General features: G+C 49.2%; 1 protein-coding gene across 1 annotated transcript in view; it reads right to left on the bottom strand.

Moving 5' to 3' along the window:
* Positions 1–4532: 4532 nt before the first annotated feature.
* ADD2 (adducin 2) overlaps positions 4533–13099 on the bottom strand; it is a 14821-nt gene continuing 6254 nt past the window's right edge. Inside the window, exons 9-14 of the mRNA XM_015811158.2 lie at positions 12226–12468; positions 10807–10926; positions 9706–9795; positions 9009–9165; positions 8640–8771; positions 4533–4825 (exon numbers count right to left, since the gene is read on the bottom strand). Of these exons, the coding sequence (XP_015666644.1) occupies positions 4533–4825; positions 8640–8771; positions 9009–9165; positions 9706–9795; positions 10807–10926; positions 12226–12468 (1035 nt within the window). The remainder of the gene's footprint in view (positions 4826–8639; positions 8772–9008; positions 9166–9705; positions 9796–10806; positions 10927–12225; positions 12469–13099) is intronic.

Raw genomic sequence — 13099 nt, 5'->3', positions numbered from 1 at the left:
TGTGATTATCTCTAAGATTTTAATCTCACTATCGGTCTCTCCGTGTTTCTTAGAGCCGATGGGTGTAGCACCAGCCCAGACCCCAGGCAGCCCTGGCTCCCCAAACCCTCTTTGGAGTGTGGAGCCAAGAGCTGCTGAGGGCATTCGGACAACAGTTGTCCCTGCCCCATTTTGAAACTCTGAAAGGACGAGGAGCTCCTCGGTTTGACCCCTTCCCACACCCGACTCCACCGGCCCCTGCAAACCCCACCGGAGTCAGCTAGGTTGCCAAGCAACTGACAGGATGTCTGTTGCTGGCAGCTCTGGGGGGGGGGGGGGGAACGCATCTTCAGGTTTTGCATTTTTGCAGCATCCACTTTACCACCACTTAATAAGGGTACATATGATGAAAAAGACCCTCGTTCGTGGGGTCTAATTCAATGGCGGCAGGAAACGATTGCTGCTGCCAAGAGGTGCAGACCTGGATCGATCCGAGAGAGGGCGGAACTCTTATCAGAAAATCCAGTCTTGATCCCTCTAATTGTCAATTCAGCAAGTACCCTATTTAATTACTTGATTTATGTGCCATTTTTCTGTTTTCACCGAACTCCTGTTCTGCTTCAGCTGAATGACAAGATCAAAAACTGTGCCAGAGCCCCAGTTCACCGTTCACAAGCACTGGACCCCCCAGGATTTAGGTTAGCCTGGCGTTCTCTCTCCACTATTTCACAGGGCTACTCTTTGTTGGACTGCCTGGTGGTGAAACCAGGGGCTTTTGGTAGCATTTGTTCAGCTGCTGTACCGACACACAAACTGTCACTCAGAATCGCTTGCCTCAGTTGTTACATCTTTGGGTATGCCACTGAAGCAACAAAATCAGGAAGGAAGATGCAGTTTGATTTAAAAATCTGCTTAATAACTGTCATGATTTCTCAATTTATGCCCACGTTCTTTCTTTTAATGGAGTTTGACTCCTGGGGTCCACAGCCAAGGGCCCAGACTGCTCATGGGCCAAGCAGCAGTTCTTCAACCTGCAGAGCTGGTGAGCTGGTCAGAGAAGAGGGGCCTGAAAAGTGGGCAATGCAAAACCCCCTCAGCCCCTTCCGAGGTGGATTATCTGTACATGCCTATCATTAAACTGCTTAACAGAATTGGCTGGTCTGTGGAAACACCAAACACAGAGATACCGGTATGTTTATATTTTGCTAAACATTTCCAGCTGTTTACTTTGCATATTCTGAATTATTTATTTCTCAATTTCCTATTGATTAGTGCTTTGCGAAGAGCTGCTCATTTCTTTTGTAATAAGGACCAAAGAGGGAATTTGGTCTTTATTACAAAAGAAATGAGCACCTCTTTGCAAAGCACTAATTTAAGCTTTGAAGTACAAGGAAAACTTGGCTTTACATGGAGTTCAAAGAGGGCTTGACTATTTTACCACCAAACTGTGATTAAGGCTTTTTGCATGCATTTTCACAAGCAGAGGCATACACAAAAGGAGCAACATCAGCATCTTTGCCTGCCTCAGGTGAACTGGCTCCTTTCCAGGATGCAAACTGACCTGGGGAGCTAAGCTACCCTGTATTTTATCACATAGTGGATCTCAGGAGATCCTATCCCCATGCTTGCAATTTGTAAGTTTTTAGGTAAGCCAACCTCCTTGCATAAGAACATATGACAAACATCATGCTGAATTGGGCTCAAGTGGGCAGCCCAGTCACTCACAGCATCGCTCAACCAAATGCCCTCAGGACAAGCTCAGAAGAGCTGGTGGTTTCCCCTTTTTGTTACTTGGGAGAAATCGCTTTGCGTGGAAGTTCCCTTCTGGTCTTATAAAAAAGGCAACCACCCGTAGGAGGGACCTGATCCCACCTTTTCTTTTGGTCATTTTAAATCTTCAGCTATTCCAACATGTTTGAGTGACCCCAACCACAAGGTGTAAAATGCGCTTTGTAAAACCTGCTTCATGTTGCTGGGGGCTGTTTATCTCCCACACTCTCCGGAGAAATAGAAGCTGTTGTGGGAAACATTTGAAGCTCCTTATTACAAGAACAACAATGGCACAATTTGTCCAATGGAGCAAAGCTTTCTTCCCCAGATGATGCTAATTTCCACTTTAACACTAAGCTGTAACAAGTTTTTTTTTCTTTTAGCACCTTGGAATAAGGCATCTGCAAGCATACCTGTTATTTCAAGTCCTGCCATGAACCAGTTCTAGGAGATGGGCTGTTTCTGGAACTGCACAGTTGTCAGTGTGACAGGCTGTTCCTAACCTGCAAACAGTTCAGCAGCTTTGCTAGAAGTGCTTGCAAGCAAGGGGAGTGGAGGTTACTCTTAGGAGTTTCTAGGGAAAAAAACCCTTGTTTTTAAAGAATTAGAAAGCTGCTTCCAACAGGGCAATTTAAATTAGAGCCATGCAGCTCTCAGGGCACTGGAGAGGTGAATCTTTCCTTCCATTTCACCCATTTTTCCTGCAGTCGGTCTGGGTGTGAGCAATTAAGGTCTGCAACAAGGATGAGAGGAACAATCTGACTTTTTCTCAAAAGGCTACTCAACCCCAAAGTCCCCATTTGAAAAAGGCAATCTGCACGTGGCACTGAGTCTGCCCATGAATTTCTCAGGTTACCTCCCTCGCCTTTTTTTTTTTTAAGAGTAAGACGGGAGGTTGATCTCCTGCCACACAAGTTTGGGATCCTGCAAGACCTTGATGTCTTTGTCCTTTTGAAATAGAAAAAGAAGAAGGAAAATGGTGGGGAGGGGGCTGGAGCCCAGCCGCCCAAGCAGGTGGGGAAGACCAAGGAAGGCTGGGATGACAGAAAGTAGCCTAAGGGATGGGCGAGAGTTGGCAGAGAAAAACTCACCAACTGACCAGTCACGCTCACCTCGTCCGCCACTTTGTGAAACCTCAATTGGGGCAGAAAGGTTGGTGAAGGAAATAAAGGCTACACAAAGATTTTGAGCACTTTTCAAGGACAATCTTTCTGTCACCTCAGAAAGATGCACCATCAAGCCAGACATTCAAAGCTGCCTCTATATCCCAGCTGAGCATTTATGAGTCAAGCTAGACACCACATCACTTCTATTGGGAGCAGCAAAAGGCCATTTCTGCACAGAATGCATGTCCCTTAAAGCAGTATGCGATCGGAGCAAACTTTATCACCACTTCAGTAAATAATTTACACATGACAATATTCCTTAACAGTGCACTGAGAAATTATTTCTACAAGCTTAATCCATTGCAATTTCAGTAGTACTCATTGCACAAGTTATTGGCAGTGTGTGTGCATGTGTGCAACTAGGTGCGTGCATGTGTGTTCTTTGCTCTTGATATTCCCAATGGACACAGTAGCACTTACTTGACTGACATGGAATAATAGCCGGATGCAATGCAGGTGAGATGAACTTCAGATTTCTGACCCACCTGAGACTATTGCAGAATTGGGGTTTCATATTTCCCTTTCGATAGCAGGTCAGAAGAGACTCGGCAGTCTACCTGAGGGGGAACTTTTCAATCTCGAAAATGGGCCGAGCAGCAAGGAACTTGCAGACCAATTGCTGCCTAATCTGGCACCTTCTAATGGTTTTGTATCACACCTGCCCTCTTTTCCCATTGTAGATGACAAGTTGGGTTCTGATCTATGCAATTCAGAACCTGCCCTAACTCAAGATGCTTGGTGCAGACACCCATCCGGCGTGTCCCCAGGACTCACAAAACACCCTGAGTTCCCTTTTCAAACCTCATTCACTCACCCAATTGCTTTTGTCCATGGTTTCAGGGGGGCTGCTCAGAGGAGGTCTCTGGAAGACTGCACCCTTCCTGTGACCCCCCAGGATGGCAACTGCTCTCCGCCCCCTGTCTCTGGATGTGCTGCCCAAGAGTACCCACCTGATTCATCAAGGCCTTTGGGGTCACCCTGTTGCAGGTAAAGGAGGCTGATGGTGCCAGAAGGCCCCCTGGTCAGATTACCCCACAATAAATGTTAGGCTTCTTTGGCAGCTGCAGCTGCAGTGTGTCCTTCTGCTTCTAAAGTTCAGAGCAACTTTCCTAGGGAAGATGTGGCCATTTAACAAGTGTAAAAGGCACCCCTGCTCCCCACGGGTGCAAGCCCCCTCCTGCTTCAGGACCACCCACGGGCCTTCACGTAGCCCTTGGGCGGCACTCCATGGCTTCCCGCCTTTGTGCAAGAGCAACAGGCTAGAAGTGGCTAATGGTGAGGTGAAATGCACCCTCTCCCTCCCACATGGAACTTAACAGGCCCGAAGGTTTCTCTCCGGCGTGGCTGCACCTGTGGCTCCACAGAGGCTGCCGGAAGAGGGAAGATGCTTCAGGTGCTCCTTGTCTTCCCCAAGGGCTCCACAAGACAGCTCCAAGAGGAGCACCGTTCCAAGCCGGGCTCCTCTCTGGGGCATTTTTGAAAGATGGACCATTGCCAGGGAATCTTCCCCCGTTATCCTCATGATGTCACGAGATCGGAGGGGGCAGCAGAAGGCGAGAAGAGGAAGGGGAGGAGAGGAGAGAAGAAGAGGCAGGGTGCGCGAGGAAAGGGAAGACCTCAGGATTCTGCCTTCTCTTTCTTTTTGCTTTTTTTCAGAAAGGAGGGGGCCCGGAATTTCTTCTTCTTCTTGGAGGGAGACTTGGAAGGGGACCCTTCAGGGCTCACAGGCCCACCGGTGACCGACTCGGTTTTGTCCTTTGGGCCCTCAGTGGTGTCTGCATTGGTGGTCAGCTGGCTGATCCCTTTGCTGAGGTGCTCTTCAACTGTTTGGTCGTCTTCTTTCCCGTTGACCACTACTGCCTCTGGCTCGGCCTTGTCGGCTGAGGCAGGATCAGCAGGTTTCTTCCCACCTTGAGAACAGAAAGAAAGCAGTGTTGAGCCTTTACACCGAGAACCCAGCACTGTAAGCCCCAAAGGCCGAGGCGAGAGAGGCCAATCACACGCACACGCCCCTCCCACCCAGCGGGTGATGGGAAAGGAGCCCAGCATAAAGGGTGAGGGGCTGTTTGGGGGAGCCTGGGGCCAAAGAGAGGGATCAACAAAGCTGCTAGAAAGCAGAACCGGAATCAAGACGTCCGCAAGAGCACCCACTGTTCCAATTGGGCTGTGTGTGGCCACTTCCCTGGGTGGGGGAGAAGCGCCAAACTCCCCCTGGGGGGCTGAAATCCTGCAGGATGCTCACACAGTGAAAGTCCTGCATTATCTCCTAAGGCCGCAGATGCTTCTGACCTCTGGCAGATGAAGCTGAGCCCCTTTCTAAGTCCCCCCCTCTCTATTCTTGCCACTTAGGGAACCGCCCTAGGCTGGGACGCAGCTGATGGCTGACATTTTCAGCATTTCTGCCTGCAGAATCTCTTCCTCCCAATGTATCTGCTGGGGAGGGCTGGATTTGGTTTTGTGGGCTGGTTGGGAGGCTGCATTTGCAAAACAGGGATGTACAGGACCATGAATTAAGTAGCACCTAGATCCCAAACTAGATGTGATTTAAATCAAATCCAGTGAAAGCTTCCATCATAAACATCTCACTCTGTCATGAAACATTAGAACTTGGCAGCCATTTTTGCTATGCCCATAGCTGGGGGTGGAGGAGGGAGGGGGAGAATGCCACTGTGCATTCTTGAGGCCTCAAGCTGTGCATGGGATGTCACTCGTGCTCCTAAGGGTTCATGCTGCTGTAGGTTCACCGGATCAGCATACCTGACACGCAGGTGAATATCCCCCTGTTAATGGGGGCTGAAAGACTGCTTTGCCTGGAACCATCTGCTCAGGTGCCGGCAGATGCCAGATCTTAACTGGGGCTTCTACACTTGAAGCCTCAGAGCTACGGAATAGCAGCTGGTTTCTACCTAGGACTACAGACAGGTTCCATGGATTACTGATGGCCCACAGAGCAATGGTGCATACTGCAAACATTCAGGAAGCTTGCACTATTAGGAGAGAACGTATCTCTCCCCCTCCACATCAGGCTCTCCATCACTCGGTTTAGGAAGGAAACTATCTCAAGAGATCTTCAACGGGCTCTGAGGTTTGGTGAGGCCCAGGATAGAACGAGGGTGCTGTTCCAGGCGTCCTTGAACTGGGGAGCCTCTGAAGCTGCTTCCTTCCCCCTCCAATAGTCATGGAACTGCATAAGCATTTTTTTAAAGGAAAATAAACATCTGGAAAGAACACCCACATCAAGCAACAAGTTCTTACAGGAAGAGTATCCCGATGAGACTGTCAGATCAATTTTCCTTAACTTTCCAGATATTTGAGGATTTTAACCGGGTTAACTAGGAATTCTAGAAGTTGCACAGTCAGCCTCCTGGAGGATCTGTGCGGGGGAATATCACACGAGTTCACTTGGTACTAACTCCTTCCTCTGGCCCTAGAACTCCCGAACATGGAAGGCTGTCCTCTCACCAAACCTTTTGCAAGCTTCCTGCATGCCAAGCTAAGTCACTTCCTGTGATCATCATGCCCACCCCATCTATGACTTCCCACACAGCCGTTCCTGCTCCAGCAACAGGCGGCCTTGCTCGGCCCAAAGACGGCCGGCCCAGCGCACCCCCCCTCCCTCCCTCCCCGGGGAGAGAGCTGGAAAGGGAGAACGCAGCCTCTCTATACTTACTAAAGTGACAAGTATTCAGAACCAGAGGCAACTCCTTGGATGAAAGCAACACATGGAAAGAGAAAGGGAGACATTGTGGAGATAAACACGCCAAACACAATGCGGCAGAATGAGACAATGGCAAAGAGAAAGGGGGAGAGAGAGAGAGAGACACACACACACACATACACATACTAGCACAACTCCTGCAGCCTAAAGGAGCCACACAGACCAGGGCTTTCTAGGGTCACAGGCCCAACTCTAGTTCAGTCCGAGGAAGGAATTAGTTTTCAAAATTTCTTTTGAAGGACAAGATAATTTGACAAACCTCTCTTGGGTGGCGCCCTTGTACTCCTTTGGTGGCAGATGCCAGCTTTGGCATTTGGGGAATGCTTCTCTAGCCAGTGACTGTCCTCCCTGCCACAAATAATCCCAAGGGAGACTATTCAGGAATCTCCCTCCACTGAAGCTTTATTCTGAGCTCTGGGCCTGAGAGAGGCTGAAGAACTCCTCTTCCTCCTCCTCCTCCACATAGTGACATACGAGTCAGGAGTCTGAAGCATTTCAAAGCAGGGTTTCTCAAACCTGACATCTTTAAGATGTGTAGACTTCAACTCCCAGAATTCCCCAGCTGGAATTCTGGGAGTTGAAGTCCACATATCTTAAAGTTGCCAAGTTTGAGAAACACTGTTTTACAGACTGAATGCAGAGTTGGTGGCATGACCCACCCTCAATTGAAGCAACCTGGAATTACAGAGAAACTTCCTGACAGTGAACAGCTGGCCTACTTTTAAGAAATTAAAATTATATTTTATTTTTGGAACAAACAACAAATTTATGAAAAGAACTCTGATTTTAGAACATTATTACAAACAAACTAAGGGTCCAAATAAATTTGAAATAATTTTTTGGAGTTAATTATAAAAAATCCTTCCCTTGGGAAAATGCTTTTGTTTTGATTTTAAAATATTATAAGATAATACCTTAAAAATTGGACACTAGGGGAAACTAAAGATTACATTCTTTAGAACACATATGCTCTACAAAATGAAGTAAAATATTTTATCAGACATTTAAATAATAATTTTAAACAATGGATCCAGAAATTAATTTTAAGAATGTCTGCCATTATAGCTAGACCGTGTCTAGAAGATAATATAGAAGAGGAATATGTTTTATCAGAAAAGATTGAGACTGATGTGAAAGTGGATTTACAAATGACAGACTACAAGAATGACATGGAAAAAGAAGTTACACTGGACATACAAGAGAAACTGGATGATGTCTTAATTAGTAAAAGGGATATACAAATAAACTAAAAGAGTGATTTGGATAATGTTCCTGTTTTAGATTTACAATAGTGGCTTGTTAAAGCTTTGAAGAATTTTCTGAGAAGGGAAAAAGAAAAAATGAAATCAAGATTGATAGAAGTAAAAGGAAGAAATATAAAATTGGTTTATCTGATCTAGGTTAAAATAGAGAAGTTGTTATTTCTGGACTTTTGGTGACCAGGACTGAATGACAAGGCTTTGAAGGTTTGCTTAGATAAGAGATGGGATATGGGAAGAAGAGGTTATTTGTTGTATTTTAAGAGAAGGAAGGAAGTTACTAAAATTGTTTATCTTTGTTATGACGAAAGGGGAACATTTCTTTATATATTTCTTTTTTTTCTTTCATGTATTTTTATGTCTTATTTTTTATTGTCTGCACTATTTTTCTTATTTTTTATTTTACTTTTATGCTTGTATTAGTTTTTATTGTATTTATTGACTTTTCTGATACACCGAAGGACACCCCTGATTCCGTCTCAATCAGTTCTGATCATCTATTATGCCAGGTGATCCAGCTGGCAATCATTAAATGGGGCTCCTAAGGCCTTATTCTGTTTGCAGTGGTGGCCAGACAGGGGTTCTCTGCCCTCTACATCTAGTCAGCTGTCGGGCCAATATAATCTCTCTCTTTATGCTTTTTAAAAATCCCATCCAAGCTGCTGGCCATCCCTCATCTGGTGTCCAATTGCTGCAGAGATCATGATGGACGGCACGAGGATGTTTTGGTCCCAAAGGCACCCCTACCTTCTGGAGCTTTGGAGGGGGACCTGGCAGGGCTCCTTGCCCCAGGCTTTGTGGGGCTCTGTTCGGGAGGAGTGACGGTGGATTCTTCAGGGGATGTCATTTCCTCCTCTGGACCGCTGTCCTTCTTTTCACCTGGGAGGGGATGGTGGAAGAGAAGAAGGATGTGCAACTCAGACTAGAAACAAAGACAGTGGAGTAACAGTCGTCTCTCCCGAGTTTCTACCCACCAACTTTTGGGACACCTTAAAAATATTCCCTGGTTTCTCTAAGCTGATGGTGAGCTCAACTCTCCCTTACTGCATTCACTGCAGTCCTTCGGGCTTCTCAAGCCTGCAGCCTCAGTAGCCATGACTGCACCAGGACATTTACCGTCAGGTCCCAGCTTCTTCCTTTCCACCTCTTTCTTGTACTCCTCCAGTTCCTGATCGGTTAGCTGGCTGAAGGGGTTGGGGGACTCGGGCTCAAGAGAGGCCTCCACACGGGAGTCATCCTTCGTCTCTCCATCAGCCAAGTGACTCTCGGTAGACTGCAGCAATACAGAGACCGTGCATAACTATCACCTGGCAGTTTTCATTCCACAACTCCCCCCAATTAAGTCTGAAACCAACTTTCTAACGGCGTCTGTGATGTGTTTGTGTGGCTGGCTGGTTGTGTGCACACAATGGTGAAAGCAAATGAGGCCTGCTGAATTTTTTTAAAAAATAGGGCTTGTGAGGCTAATTACAAGGATGCACCTGGCGTTCACTGAGCAAAGGGCCAAAGGAAAAGGAGGGGCAGCAGAGGGGGCCAAGAGGCCTGGCAAAGCAAAAGCCAAGCAGTAGGAAGCCAGATGCTCACACCTTCCAGGCCTGTCTGGTTGGCACGAGGAAGGTGCATGATGGAGCCTCCCCCTCTTGGACCCAGAGCCGAGGGCTGAACTTCCCGTCAGGGCCTCTCCAGCCTGCCTGTCCATGGCCTCCGCTCCCAGAGCTGGGGCTGAAGAGGGCTGTGAGAGAGCAGCACAGGCACAGGCTGGGAGCCACCAAGCCTGGTGCCCCCGATGCCAGCGCCAGCCTGCGATGCCTACCGGGCTCCTGCTCTGCTCTGCGATCACGCTAGCCAGCAGCTGGGACTGGGGTCCGGCCGATTTCACCTCCTGGCGGTTCTGTTCTCGGATCTGCAGGGAGATAGATGGGCCTGTCATGGCAGAGAAGCTGAGAGGAACAGCCCTTAAGGCAAGGAGGGAGGAGGCAGATGCCACCAGCGGGCAGAAGGAGGCTGCTGCCCGTCCTCCAGGCAGGGAAGGCCACTCACGCCAAGGAAATGGGGCTAGGGGGAGAATGGGTCTGCCTGATACCACAGGAGAGACCGCCTCCAAACCATCAACAAGTCTCTCTGGCCCCTGCTTAGCAGCCTTCTGAGGCAAAGACAGAGGCGGGGTGGGGGAGTCCCCCCTGTAAAGAGTTTACCTCCAGAAGAAGAGGAGGGAAAATGGCGGGAGGGAGGCAGATTGTTCCCATCACTGCAAGGCAAACAAGAGCTGCTCTAATGGAGCATCCAGGCAGCAACACACGGCACCCTGTGCAGGCACCATCCTTCCAAGGATGTCGCCTCCCTCGGCTGCAACATGGTGCCATGACGCAAATGACATGTGTCCTTTGCCCTGTGATGTGTGTGACATGATCCTCCCCTTTCTCCCTTCACAGATGCCGGGCAGAGGGCAGAAAATAAAGCCCAACTTGAAGATGCATTTGCCAGCCGCAAAACAGAGCACAGAATCCCAGGGCTGGGAGAGACCTTGGAGAGCTTCTGGTCCAAACCAAAGCAGGAGAAAAGTCTGACTGAGACTGAGAGGCACATTTAGCTGATCAGTGTCAGACCTGTTTCATAAAGGCCGCCTCCCAGCAGGTAACGCTGCGGATGGGCCCCTCTGGCCTGCTTGTCAGGAGCCCGAGAGGAAGGAAGGATCAACTCACCTGGTGGCCTTCATGGCTGGGGCGGGGGGGGGGGGAAGCACAGGCAGACCTCACCTCTGCACCACCAGCAACTGACCTGCCACATCAGCCAGAGTCTCTTCTCTTTCTAGGCAGCCCTGAGTGGAGCTGCTCTAAAAGCAACCCCCTCCAGGGCAGAGACCCGAGGAGGGAGGGCTTCAGACAGCAACCGGAGGAGCCAAACCTTGATGTACCTTGTTCCTCATTTCCAAGACTTCTTGTGGGTCTGTGTAGAGAGGCACAAACTGGTTTGGGTTTTCAATTCGGATTGGCATGCCACTGCTGGATTTCTCCACGTCGTCCGCTTTCATCCACTAGAGAGCAGGGGGGGAGGGGGGAAGCAAACAAAGGCTGTCTGAAGAAGGGCGAAGGGGCCTCCCTGGAGCAGCCATGGGAACCCACTTAGGAACCCGGATTGTGGACAGCAAGCCAGTCGAGTCGGCTTTGGCCTTAGCTCCACAAAGGAGCCGACCCAGCAACCCTCGGCGGGAAAGGGCGGTGGAGCTTGAGAAGGAAGGGAAGGTGGCACCTGGCTTCCTTCCTTCACTGGAACGGCCTTTTACCCACCCAGACAATGCTCAGGGCTGCTTAGCCTGGTCCCGCAACTATCAGTGTGGAAATCAGGTCAAATCTAATTAGAAACACAATTTTTGCTAAATGTTTTGATAAGAAGGCAGGTTCTACAACTGCATCGGTAACTGCAATAGGAAAATGCCAACTTTTTTTTTTTTTGCATAGTTTAGTCAAGGCAGAAACTGCCAGCTGAACCTTGTTCCCCTTTGCCTCCCAGCTTTCTGGCCTTCTATTCAGCTTCTCTGGTCCCTGGGGAGTGGTCCTCTGTGGCCCCCATGCAGCAGCCTCTGACTCTGCTATGTCCCAATTCTCTACCCACTCAGCCACCACGGCTGCCCGACTCTAGCTTTTCCTTCCAAGGCATCTCAGCCACAAGTCTCAGCCAATCCTAAGGTCTCCCCAGCTGGGAACATGATCTAATCTGGAAGCCCACAAGCAGGAAGGCAGGCAACCGAGTCCTCTTCTGCTTCGGCTCCTCATCTATGATGCCACAACTGCCAGGGATGGGCTTCATTTGAAGGCAAGCACCATCCAGCAATCTTGCAAAGGCCTTTTATTATCCAGGGATCCCCTCTACAGTAAGTGACTTCTGGATCTCCAGAATGAGCCTCCTTCTGGGCAGACCGCTAATGTCTGTGGCAGCAGTGAAGGACCTGTCAGACCAAGAGGGAGATACCTCTACCAACTCCAATTTCTAAACTTTCCCGGTTCCCCAGTCAAGATGACTTTGCCAAATCCTGAGATCTCTTCCCCACAGCCCATTGGCGCCATGCTGGAGGCGCTCTCATCTCTGCTGGCTTTTGGCCTTCCTGGTCTCCATTTTCCTGGACATTTTGCCAATCTGCACCACTGCACTGCTCCTAAATCTACTCCCTGCAAGGTGAATCCGTTGTCCGGCTCTCCCCAATTTCTACAGTCACCAAAAGGATGGGCGTTCTTCCTGCTATCCTTCTCTGCCTTGTGCACACTGCAAGAAGGCGCCCACCGCACAGCCAGGCTCGCATTGCTGCGGCAGCAGACAGGCTCCTCTCTCTCCTAACCGTGGCTTTGGCACCGCCTTGGCTGTCCTCAGCCACCTTCACACGCAGGTAGGTGTTGGGGGTGTTCAGCCAGCGGGTCTTTTCTTTCTGCTGTTTCTGGGCGTGTTGCCGGTGGGTGAAGATGGGGCCCGCCTCCTCTTCGAAGACAAAGGCAGTGACGGTGGCCGGGATCTCCACCTCACTCTTGTGCCTTGTCTTCTCCTGGACAAAAGGGTAACGGTAAGCATAGCCGGTCCGGTAGCCCTGGGAAGGAGAAAGAGGAGGGTCCTTGAAGACGAGGCACATCGCTGCTCGTACAAAGAGGCTGCCCGCCTTCTGCGCCCCTGCCTGGGATCCGGCTCTTGCAAATTCCAGCATCTGGAATGGGAGTCTAAGCCCTGAAAGGCCTTCTGTTTTGTAAACATTCTTGGGCTTGGATTCTACACATACACACCTGTGCATTTGTGTGTGTGCGCGCGACACTTCTGAAAACATGACTTTATGACCAATGCCCATATTTACAACCTTTGCAGTGACCCTTGGTCACCTTTACAGTCAGTATGCATTGTCCTGTACCTGACCTGCTGCTTTGCTTCCCCCCCCCCACCTCAGCAGAATGGAGAAATTAGTAGAAGGGATTACAAAAGATAAAGCAAGCGTGCAAAACGAAATATATTTTGAAAGCAACGTGGTGGCACTGGCAGCTTCAAGTGTGCCACACAAACAGACCAGTGTTTCTCTCCATTGTATGCTCTGCTTATTTTCTTCTCTAATTTCTCCACTCTACAAAGGGGAGGAGGGGGGAGAATTCTGTAGGCAACTTGTCTTATGCCTTACTTGTATTTTTCTTCCCCCTCTCCTCACAGAGAGATTGGAGAAGATGGGATTATAAGAG

Source organism: Protobothrops mucrosquamatus, unplaced genomic scaffold (assembly GCF_001527695.2).
Source record: "Protobothrops mucrosquamatus isolate PMUCROS unplaced genomic scaffold, P.Mucros_1.0 scaffold31, whole genome shotgun sequence".
NCBI classification, from domain to species: domain Eukaryota; kingdom Metazoa; phylum Chordata; class Lepidosauria; order Squamata; family Viperidae; genus Protobothrops; species Protobothrops mucrosquamatus.
Note: the sequence above shows the minus strand (reverse complement) of the source record. Positions and strands in the feature narration are given on the sequence as shown.